The 12,670-nt window shown below is 39.7% G+C and overlaps 1 protein-coding gene across 12 annotated transcripts in view; it reads right to left on the reverse strand.

Moving 5' to 3' along the window:
- The window catches only part of LOC108260972 (adhesion G protein-coupled receptor L3), a 338,157-nt gene that overhangs the window by 80,596 nt on the left and 244,891 nt on the right, over positions 1-12,670 (reverse strand). For 8 of the 12 annotated variants that reach the window (XM_047152306.2, XM_017461737.3, XM_017461736.3 and 5 more), the window contains 2 exons: positions 11,906-12,091; positions 6,043-6,081 (listed from right to left, as the gene is read on the reverse strand). In XM_047152306.2, coding sequence (XP_047008262.1) covers positions 6,043-6,081; positions 11,906-12,091 — 225 coding nt within the window. The remainder of the gene's footprint in view (positions 1-6,042; positions 6,082-11,905; positions 12,092-12,670) is intronic. The other 4 variants (XM_047152305.2, XM_047152309.2, XM_053677424.1 and 1 more) reach the window with 1 other exon arrangement.

The following is a 12,670-nucleotide window of genomic DNA, read 5'->3' on the forward strand; positions in this document are numbered from 1 at the left end:
GTGCGAATACCAAGAGGAGGAACAAAATCGTCTTTCTACAATGTAAGTAATATGATTGAAAATAGTATGCTTAATGGAGAGCTAGAAGGCAGCCTTATGTGAGAGTACTTTAATTCTGCAAGCACTGAGCACTGACATACTTTCCACTTGCTCGCCAGGGTCTACACTTCCTGCAATTCCTGGAGTTCATTTTGAAAGATTACAGTCACTGATACTGCTCTGCACGCTCAGGTCAGCCTTCCTGTTCATTGCTAACAGGCGGAAACCAATATAAACAGAGCTTTAAAAAAATTGTCCTCGATGCCCCTGATTGCTTAATACTAAGAAGTAAGGGTGTAACGATACATCGTGACATGTGCATCGTTGAAATGTGCCATTCAGATAATGTAAATCAGAATTCTAGTAATTATGCATGTAATGCAGCTGCACTGTTTGAATATCAGAGTTCCAAATCTGTGCAACCCATAGAGTGAAAATATATACAGAGTGCGCTGGTGACGTGATCGCATTATTTCATGCGTTACGCAGTTCCATGACCACCACATAACTGGTAAAAAGAGCTCTTCGGCAGCTTTCGATCCCTAGAGGCAGCGGAAAACGGGCATTTTGGACGATTTTGGAGCTCTGTTTCTGCTTCCCGGCTCATTATGCTTCAGTCGATCATTTTCAAAGTCCCCAGGTCAGGCACTTTACAAATTTAACCTCTGTTCATAGCAATTTTTTTATTTATTTGGCTTTATACAGACAGAAGTGCACACTGTTACATCGTTTATGATTCTGAAATAAAAACGAGTCTTTTCGCTCAGAATTTTGTTCAAAAGATTTCTGAGAATCAAATAAAATGGAAATCATGAAGCCAGTATTCGTGAATCGAATCAAATCGCCAGATTGTACAGTTACACCCCTACTAAGTAGGTTACTCATTTTGGAATCAGTATCAATATCATTATCAACGTGTACCAAAAAACATGCACTTGTACAAAGTCTGGGGGGAAAACAAGGTATACATCCCTATCAGCTTGTCAGATCTGACGCCTTATCAAAGTGCATACATGCTTCTACACAAACCGTTATTATAAATACAGCCTACTTTCATAAAGGGTATCTCTGTCTAGTGTGCATGTGCTATCTGCAGTGGCTGTGAAATATAGATGTTGTTGCAGTGCATCAATAATTCATCGGTCAGTGCTGCCTGCACTGTTCGCATCCTCAGACATCTTTCTTCACATCATGTATTTATGGACAGCACCTCACACTCCATGCGCTGAGCTCTGCTTCACTGCAAAGACTGTCTCCGTGCAAGACGATCTGTATTTTTTGTGTAGCTTGTCATTATTGTGTTGCTGACAATAGTCAGCTGCTTGAAATCTCATCCTTGAAAGGACCATATGGGCTCAAACTTTTTGTTTTTACTAAAGACTATCAAGCCTGACGCAACTGACTGAGGCGCAAAAACACAGCTACGGATATGAAGAAGTATGGCGCGCTTTGGTCGGAATGGTGCAATGGATTGGAGCGAAAGATCTAGACCTGGTGAGATCTCTGGGGCTCCTTTACAACCCAAGGCACTATTACTTAAAGGAATATGTCAGCATTGTTCAGACTAATCTTTGTCTATGTGATTTCCACAGAAAAGAATTTCATCACAGTTCTTTGTACTGAGAAAAGCTTATAAAACATCTTCAGTAACCACTTTAACCTGGTCAGAAATGTGGTGGATGTGGTGCCTATCCCAGAGAATACACCCTGGATGGGACACCAGTCCACTGCACATTCAGGAAAACCCAGGGGGAGAATGTGTGAACCTCTGCACTGTAAATAGTAACACGCACTAGGTCAAACTGGGAATTCTGAAGCTGTGGGGCAACCATACAACCCACTGCACCATCTTTAAGGGCAGCTGTTTGTTTTAGGACATTCACTGAAACTAATACTTTCATTATTTCTCAGGTCAAATACTTGGGACTTAACCTCTATATCTTTATCATTTATCTTTTCGCAGATGGGACTCTTTGTTCACAGGGACATACCCACAAGAGCGCCCAATCACACATACAGTATATACCACAAAAACTTTGGGAAAGTATAAGTGACTGGAATTACTGTATCTCTTCCAGTATTAGAAAATTGGATAAAACTTCAAAAGAATGTCTATGAAAAAACGTTCTATACTATCTGTTGTTTACGTGGTGTACGTTTTGGGCTGGTGTAGTTTTGGGCTGTTTCTCAATTCTAAGAATGCAAAGAATGGTAGCTCAGCGTACCTTAAAAAGAATTTACACAGAAGAACAAGAAGACATAGAATGCATCGTTGTGAGAATTGAGATGCGGGTTCGGTGTGCCCATGTCTGCATCCGATGCGTCCTCAATATCAAGAACACATCTGGGGTGATTTCATGTGTCCCCAGTACTGGCATTCTTGAGTATTGGAATTGAACTTTGGCGGCGGATGATGACGCAGGACGAGAACACACGGATTGCATAAAAAGACATATTGAGTACCGGCTTTGAATTTGTGTTATATACCCACATGTACTACATGTATATTGACAGCGAATTACCATTCGCTATCCATTATGATAGATTTTTCACAGATTATAAACAAGTCTTCACAACCTCATTATACAGCTTTCATTCCTGAACCTCCTTTTTGGTTAACCTTCTACTTGGGGCCATAGGAATCACTCCCAACCATCTTGACTGCAACAATCATGAAACAAGGTTTTCCATTTGTTTCTCTGTACAGTGACAAAAGTCAGCATTATTATCCATTATAATCACATATATGAGTTTAAAGATTAGACTTGTTGAAAGATAAAAGTTTTAGGGTGGCACTGAGGCATGTCAGTCAGTCTCCAGGGTCCCTGGTTGGTTCCTGAGCTCTGGTTACTGTCTGTGTATAGAGTTTCACGTTCTCCCTGTGTCTCAGTGGGTTTCCTCTGAGCTTTCTGGTTTCCTTCTAACTCCCAAAAACATGACGGTGTAATGGTGAATTTAAATTGCCCATACATGCGAATGAGTATATGATATGATTGGCTAGCCAAAATTCCATTGCCTTTGTTTTTTTGGGTTTTTTCGATAGAAAAACGTTTGAAATTTTTGAGTAAGATATAGTTACTAGATTCAAAACAAGAATAACAACAACATTTTTGTTGTTAGTAGTCTTAAGCGACCCCTAGTGGCTGATTGTAACAATAGTTTCTCTTTAAATTTGTACCGTAAGAGCCACCAGAGTTGAGTCTACCATTACGAGACCTTGAAAATGCAAGTTGAACAAAGCAGGTGTGTATACTTCCGATTGAAGAGCAAGAAATTATTATGTGGAAATATGAGAAATTTAAACCTACACTAAGCATAAAAAATCACACTGTTACAACTGCCAAAGCTCAGGAACATTGCTGATGAACAAGGCTCACAATGAGAATAAACAGATCGAAAACTTATAACCCCGACATATTTCATGTCATTTCATTTAATATAAATGCGATTTAAAAAATGTAATTAAATATTAATACACTAAATATCAATTTGTGAAAATATATTAGGACAGGAATAATGCCACTGCATGCAAATGTGTACCACTCGCAAAGAACCTCAAAGCAACACGTACAGTTTGCAGTACAGTAAGGGCGGCTTCGGTGCGTCACGTTTTTAACGTGCGGCTCAAGAAGCCGGCAGAGATAAACTATACCATCTGCTGATAATCAATATCTTTTGTAGGGATGGTCATCAGGAAAAGCCAGCACACACCCTAAAGGGTTAACTTTGACCCGTCAGATTTGTATCACTTTTATACCCAGAATAAAATCTGCTCCAGAGCAGGTTAGCCATGAAATGTACGTTTCCATGGTGATGAAACCTAAACACCAATCCACCATGTTGAGACCGAAAAACCAGTGTTTGCTCAAACTAAAAACTGGTTAAACGCTCAAACTTACCTGGGTAACCATCTCTACTGTTAAAGTTCAGACTTTTTAAATCTTCTTGGAGGAAGTCTGACTAGTTTTCTAAGCAACAACTCAAAAAGATGCTGCACTCCACGTTAGTAATGAAAATTCAGAAACAAACTTTTTTTTCACAGGACGTAAGGTCATGACCAGCAAAATCGATACACCCTGGTGTTGAGAAGTTCCTGTTCATTCTGCACGTGCACCTTTCTTAGGTCTCTCACAGGTCAGGACCTGATAGAAGACACTACCTTCTAACATCTAAAGATAAAGCAGAACAAGCTCGGTTCATGTTCACTAGCTGTGGTTTCTTTTTCATGAATTTGCCTGCTTTTATTCTAGTTTGTGTGTACAATTTTATCAATTTTTTTTAATACAAAAAGTAATAAAACACTAACCTACATTTCATCCTGTTCATTTATAAAAGATTACATTTTGTGTTCTTTTATTTGCCTGTCATCTACTAGTTATACCATTTAGGAAAGGTACTCAGTACTTAAACTTAATTAATATGCAGACATTTTGAAAATGAACTTTGGTGGGGTACAAACATTTTCATAATGTAAGGGGAAGAAAGAAAAGGAGAGCTTTTTATCTGTAACTAGAGATGCACCGATGTATCGGCTGATAAAGGCCATTTTTCACGCTATCGGCCGATAGTTTAAAAACATCCGATGATCAGGGCCGGTTATATCCTGTCAATCAAAAGAGGGCGGGAAAACACATCGATTGCATGCTGTGTGTAAAGATGATGTCTCTTCTGTGGAATGATGACAAAACTGCAGTTTTTAATCTCTGTAAGCTCTGCACTGATAAAATTTTACACCGGACGCTGCAGCAGTGAAGCGGGAGTTTCGGTGTTGAGTGTTATTTTTATTTCGCCACGCTGCTCGTGCTGAATTAAAGGGCCAGTACACCGCTGACAGATTTAAATGAAGATGAGTTGACAAAAAAGTATATATTTCACAGAAAAATATATTTGTAGAGTAGTATATTTCATATCCAGTTAATGTTAATATGAGTTAATATCATAAAAAAGTGGATATTATATATTACCAGTTTGATGTTAATGATGAATTAGAAATGCTTGTGTTAGTGGTGAGTGAATATGAGACTAACAGGAGTTTTTTTTAGAATTCAGTCAATGTTAATAGGAATTAATAACATTCAGTAAGTGAAGAAAACTTACTTTAATCTCCAGAATTTAGTTCATGTATTAATGTTAATTAAAGTAATGTGTTTTGTGTTTATGAGACCAGTTATTGTGAAACAACTTGTTGAAATGGAGAGAATAAGATTTTTATTTGCATTTCCTTCAGAATTGTGGAATTAAATTTTTATTCATTTAAAAGAAGGCATAAAAGGCAGAACTATCGGTATCAGTTATCGGTATCGGCCGATATCACTCTGAATAATCGGTTATCGGTATCGGCTGAGAAATTTAGTATCGGTGCATCTCTATCTGTAACAGTTAATAATAATAATAACAACACATTTCACAACACATTTGTTCCTCGGCAGTCACTGAATCTCATCTCAACAGCAGCGAGTTAAGGAATATAAATATGCACAAAATGTATTACTGATATGTTCTGGTGAACAGTTTTCAATTTGTTTTCAAATGCAAATCAAGTGTAATTGCTTGTGATTGGCTGAGATTCCTGTCTTTTACCAAATTTGTGCAAAGTTTAAGAAATTAGTCAATCTTAAGTTGCTAATAATGCAATAAAAATCAGTTTCAGATCAGTGACTGGGGTTGCTTTTTTTTTTTAACCCGCCCAGGAATAAGTGTGAATCTTTGAGGCCTGAATAACACGATGAAGAGCATGTGCAGGGTTTTAAACATGCACGCTGTGCGTTTTTGTCTCGAGATTATACTCTATTATGAGCAATTTGCAGCAAATGAGGTGATGTTTTGGTTCAAGGCCACAAAGGATGGGGGATGGTGCAGGTAAGAAAAAAAAAAGTACAAACAAAACACTACATGATCTCGGTATAAATAAAGGGCAGGACATGAGGTACAACATACACAGATGCTGGGTTAAATAAAGGACTCGTGAGAATGAAGTGATGGAAAAGAGGAGGATTTAAATACCTGTACAAAAAAGCGGCAGGAGCGCTCCCTTTTCTGCAGCTGAAAAGCCCAAAGAACTTTATTAGACTTTATCAGTAAAAACAATACTCAAACAACACACACAACCTCTACAATAAGCATTTGTATAAACAGTAACTGAACTTATAATGACGAAGCTATCATTAATGCTAGCCCTGTGTTCGCACTAGCTTCTGTTGTTTTTTGTGTTCCAGTGTTTTTTATTTTGAGTCTCGATGACAAACAGTAACTTCTAAAGCTAACTAGTTAAACGCAAATTAATTTCTTGTTTCATTTTTTTTTATCGAATCAAATTTGTGCCAAAAGTATTGAACGTAACTTTTCAAGAAACGAACCAAAATCTACAATGAGAAAGAAGCTTGGAAACTGACTGAGGCATGGTCTTCAAGTAAACAGCATTCTTTGTTACTAAACTTCCTTTTCGCTAATCGTAGCTTATGAATGCGCTGCACGAGTTTTTGTTTATGCTTTCAAACTTTACACTCTGCAAGTTTATATTCGCCATTCTGGCACAAACCACTCGTGTGGGCGGGGCTTAACAGCGATTTACTCTCATTGGCTCGTGAGATTTGGAACGACAGTAGAAATTACTTACTTGCTTACTCAGTATATTAAATAATATTTGAGATTTAGGTCGTCTCATATGACTACCATTTTTTTCCGTTATCATCGTTATCATCAACCTCTTCCTCCTCGACACTCGAGCCGTCGATCCAAATCTCACTAGCCAATGAGAGTAAATTGCTGTTAAGCCCCGCCTACATGACAGGGTTGTGCCAGAATGGTGAACGTAAACTTGCTGAGCGTAAGTTAACATTTGAAAACGTGAAAACTCTGGCGGCAATTCATAAACCATGATTAGCGAAAAGGAAGCTTAGAAAACCGTAAACAAGGAACAATGTTTATTTGAAGACCTGAGTTCACAGTTTTCAGTTTCAGGGTATTTTTCTTCTTTCTCATTGTATAATTTTATTCGTTTCTTGAAAAGTTAAGTTCAGAACTTCTGGCACAATTTTAATTCCATAGATTTTCCATGTGACACGCTAGGCTTCGTACTATCTTTGTTGATATATCAGCAAAACAAGCTACCTGTACTAGATATGCACACTCAGCAGAGGCACCAACAATCTCTGCTACTTCTTTCCAAGCTTTATATTTCCTAACATTTATTGAGAAGCTGTGACAAGTTGAATCCACGGTTCTAAGCTGTTCTCCCATTTTTGACTATTAAATAAGAAATGGGAAATAACTGCAGGTAGTAATTAACATTGTGTGCAGGACAATGAAGACATGTTGGACCACAAGCACCATAGGTTTGGGCTGAGGAATAATTCGAGCCAATGGTTTGGATCTGTCACTTTATCGTGCTACACCTATTTTGCATAGAATTTCGAAAATCTCAATTGAAATGTCTCTCTTTGTACTGGTGATTTATCGATTACCAGTTTTACTGGTGTGAATATCAGGTAATGACATTACCAAAGAAGATTACAAAACATTACAAAAAGACATTACCAAAGAAACCGAGAACAAACTCAGTGATGTGGAGAAGAAAAAGAAATATGTCAGCATACAGACAAAACATTGTTTTCAGGCTACCGCATTAGCGTGCTAACCCGTCAGAGCTTACCGTGCACCGAGAACTTCCGAGCAACCAGCACTGGACGAAAATAAACAGCGCCAAACTCTCTTCACTACCTGTCACATAGTGCTAACATCTTCTCCTAAACTGTTTCAGTGGCCGTCTTGTTCGGAGCTAGCCCTGCTGTTCTGCGCTGAGCCTTGTTTCTTCTGCATTAGCCTCCCTGCTAGTGTCACTGTAGGCAGCTCTCCCGCTTCTTTCATCTGTGAAGTGTCGAAGATCTCACGGTTTGCAGTCTCAACTGTGAGCTAAACCCACTGCACTGCTATCAAAGGGATCGTTCATAATGCTAGCGCAGCGTGACGAACAAACCCAGAGGCTAGCGTGACATTTGGGATGATACAAATTATACAGGGAAAAGGAGTGCTGACAGAGGGGTGACCTTGAGGAAGCGAGAATGAACCATGAAGAGAGAGAAAGAGACGTTAGTTCCTGTGAGTCTCGGTTTCTTGTTATTGTCGGGGGAAGGTGAAGGCATTTCAGCCTAACTAACTTGCACAGGCTTGTACAAGATGATGAGCTCCTTTCTAAAGTCTGAGCCTTCGGTTTTGACTGGTGCATGATCCAGTTTTTTCCAGGTTGGATGTTGTTCCACTGAGCAGAATGAAGCTAAAATGCTAACATTCTCATTATGCTCCAATAATTAAACAAAGGGACTCATTTGGTGGATGTAGAAGCTGAATTAAACAGAGAGATCAATGCATCAATACATCAATGGCATCAATTTCTGAACCCCCTTTGAGAAAACATAAAATCAGTTGCAGAATTATTGCCACCCTTCATGTGAGTTTCCATAGCTGTTTGGATGGAAAAAAAATTTAATCTTTTGCTTCTTCTGTTAATACAACAGTTAAATATTCTATTGGAGGGTGCCAATAATTTTGGAACTGGCTGTAATTAAATGTATTTTTGTCATTAAATGGATTTGCAATTGTATTTGCATAAAGTCTTACCCCAGGCCAGCTGTATATTTGATTTCTTTTATTCGTTTTATTATTTAGTTGTTTTTTTTTTTGTTTTTTTTTAATAGCCCACATTGCACTGCTGTGGTGGACTAGCCAAAAAAATATACACACACACACACACACACACACACGCACACGCACACACACACATACATACATACATATATACATATATATGTATATATATATACAGTGAGGGAAAAAAGTATTTGATCCCCTGCTGATTTTGTACGTTTGCCCACTGACAAAGAAATGATCCGTCTATAATTTTAATGGTAGATTTATTTGAACAGTGAGAGACAGAATAACAACAAGAAAATCCAGAAAAATGCATGTCAAAAATGTTATAAATTGATTTGCATTTTAATGAGGGAAATATGTATTTGACCCCTCTGAAAAACGTGACTTAGTACTTGGTGGCAAAACCCTTGTTGGCAATCACAGAGGTCAGACGTTTCTTGTAGTTGGCCACCAGGTTTGCACACATCTCAGGAGGGATTTTGTCCCACTCCTTTTTGCAGATCTTCCCCAAGTCATTAAGGTTTCGAGGCTGACGTTTGGCAACTCGAACCTTCAGCTCCCTCCACAGATTTTCTATGGGATTAAGGTCTGGAGACTGGCTAGGCCACTCCAGGACCTTAATGTACTTCTTCTTGAGCCACTCCTTTGTTGCCTTGGCCGTGTGTTTTGGGTCATTGTCATGCTGGAATACCCATCCACGACCCATTTTCAATGCCCTGGCTGAGGGAAGGAGGTTCTCACGCAAGATTTGACGGTACATGGCCCCGTCCATCGTCCCTTTGATGCGGTGAAGTTGTCCTGTCCCCTTAGCAGAAAAACACCCCCAAAGCATAATGTTTCCACCTCCATGTTTGACGGTGGGGATGGTGTTCTTGGGTCATAGGCAGCATTCCTCCTCCTCCAAACACGGCGAGTTGAGTTGATGCCAAAGAGCTCCATTTTGGTCTCATCTGACCACAACACTTTCACCCAGTTGTCCTCTGAATCATTCAGATGTTCATTGGCAAACTTCAGACGGGTATGTATATGTGCTTTCTTGAGCAGCGGACCTTGCGAGCACTGCAGGATTTCAGTCCTTCACGACGTAGTGTGTTACCAGTTGTTTTCTTGGTGACTATGGTCCCAGCTGCCTTGAGATCATTGACAAGATCCTCCCGTGTAGTTCTGGGCTGATTCCTCACTGTTCTCATGATCACTGCAACTCCACGAGGTGAGATCTTGCATGGAGCCACAGGCCGAGGGAGATTGACAGTTCTTTTGTGTTTCTTCCATTTGCGAATAATCGCACCAACTGTTGTCACCTTCTCACCAAGCTACTTGGCAATGGTCTTGTAGCCCATTCCAGACTTGTAGGTCTAAAATCTTGTCCCTGACATCCTTGGGGAGCTCTTTGGTCTTGGCCATGGTGGAGAGTTTGGAATCTGATTGATTGATTGCTTCTGTGGACAGGTGTCTTTTATACAGGTAACAAACTGAGATTAGGAGCACTCCCTTTAAGAGTGTGCTCCTAATCTCAGCTCGTTACCTGTATAAAAGACACCTGGGAGCCAGAAATCTTTCTGATTGAGAGGGGGTCAAATACTTATTTCCCTTATTAAAATGCAAATCAATTTATAACATTTTTGACATGAGTTTTTCTGGATTTTCTTGTTGTTATTCTGTCTCTCACTATTCAAATAAACCTGCCATTAAAATTATAGACTGATCATTTCTTTGTCAGTGGGCAAACGTACAAAATCAGCAGGGGATCAAATACTTTTTTCCCTCACTGTATATATATATATATATATATATATATATATATATATATATATATATATATATATATATATATATATATATACACACACACACACACACACACACACACACACAGCATTAAGGTTAAAGCTGAGGTTCACGTTGTTTCATAAAAAAATAATAATCCAATTGAGCCCAAATACATCAAGAGATCTCAAGGTAACTGAAGGATTCAGCAGTAGTGTAATGGTTCAGGAAATCTGAAAAGCAAAGGTTTGGTCCCTAGTGTGCATCATCTGGAGTGATTCTTACCCCAGTCATCTGTTACTAATGGAGTTCCCACTGAGCACTGCTATTCTGCCCCGTGAGTAATGCACTTAACCCCCAGAGTATCCCCATGACGTCCTGCAGCTAAAAACCTTCTCTATCCACCTCGCCTGAAACTATAAAAGCTTTTTTTTTTCTTCTTCACATTCATGGTATAGTGGTATATATAGAAATCTGTCAGTATTACTGTAGTGGATAGACTAATTGAGAAGTTGACACAAACATGAATGCATGGCTTTGTTAGTCTCCGTCACTGATTGAATGAGCTTGAAAAGGTCAGTAGAAGAATATCTGCCTACTGTATGTGTCTCAATGTGTGGTTTTCCTGTCTTAGGAGATACCTTCAGTCCATCTGGAGCGGAACTGAAACATGAGCAGGTGCTTGTATAATCAACACTGTACCACTGCCACTTGAACTCTGAAATCTTGTCTCTCTTTTTTTCTCAAAAAAAAAAGGAAAGAAATACGATTTACAGTCAATCTAATGATGATCATGAGCGACTTTCAAAACGAGGCAGGAAGCACACCGGCAGTTTGCGTTGGCTGCTCAAAGCACCATAAGGAAAGGAAAAACAAGCTCTGAAAATCTATCCTCGGTAGTTTGATGGCCTCCATGCTGAAAGTGTTTTTATTGGCCTTCGGAACTGCAAAGCCAAACGCAGGGGGATCATCCGGGCCTGGCAGAGACGACCATCATTAAAACAATACCTACTGTTTAGCTCTCTCCACCAAACACCCATCTCCAACTCTTTCTTACTTTCGAGGCCCGCTGGAACCTCGCAATTGGAACTTCACAACCAAACATAATTGCTGCCCTACACAATTTGCCAGCAAATATGTGTCAACAGTCTGAAAATACTGAAAATCTAGTCATAAGACTTAAAGAACTTGGACTCTGAGCCGTCTCGTAGCCCCGTCTCCATAGCCCACCAAACAATCTTAGTGTGGTGCGTGATCACGTCCAACTAGTCGCTGCTTTGGGCTGAAGACTGCTTGGAAGGTATCCAGGATGTTGAACAGCTTGCTATGGAGCTAAATCAAGCGCGGCGGCTGGCTCACAAAATTTCACACTCGTATAAAACACGTTTATAATCCAACACTTGAGGACTCGACCGAGTTCAGTAGAGCTATAGTAGAGAGGCTGTTATACCTTATTGAGACTGCGAGCGGCGCTGTCTTTTCCCCCGGGAGTGAGATTGCGCAGTTGGACGTCCAGCAGGTCCACCAGCTGTCCCAAAGCTCGCACCGTGTATGTTATGTCCCCGGAGTGGATGCGGTTCTTGGTCTGCTCCGACAGCTCACGTGAGATGATGGCCGCTGGCTCTCCAGCTCGGATCTTTGAACAAAGCACGGATATTAATAAACCTTTGATATAGTATTCAAAATGATCAATCTTAATCTTAAGATATACAGTGCTTTCACTGTATTCACCCTCCTTGAATTCTGTAATATTACAACCTAGAGCTGCAACGGACTTAATAAGGATTAAATGTCAGAAATGTACATGAGATTGAAGCATGGTAGTGGTAGCATTGTGTGGAGAATCACCCTTGGTCTCTTGGTTGTTTTGTTTTGTCAGCCTTGTCATGGCCTCCTTCACTTGCATCGACACCTCTTTGGACAGCGTATTGAACGTTCCCATGAACAGCTACCAAATGTAAATTCAACGCTTGGAATCAACTCCAGACCTCTTATCTCCTTAATTTGTCATGAAATAAGGAGGAAACAGGCCACGCCTGGCCATGAAACTGCTCAACAGTCAATTGTCCTTCAAAAGTCAAAAGTCATTCTATTTTGAGCCTGTGAAAATTCCTAAGCGGTTAATGCGATATTTTTGTTAAACCCCTTGAATTAAAGCTGAATTCAATCAATCACAACTTGACTGCGTTATTTCAAATCCACTGTGATGGTGTAC

This window comes from Ictalurus punctatus, chromosome 29, assembly GCF_001660625.3.
Source record: "Ictalurus punctatus breed USDA103 chromosome 29, Coco_2.0, whole genome shotgun sequence".
NCBI classification, from domain to species: domain Eukaryota; kingdom Metazoa; phylum Chordata; class Actinopteri; order Siluriformes; family Ictaluridae; genus Ictalurus; species Ictalurus punctatus.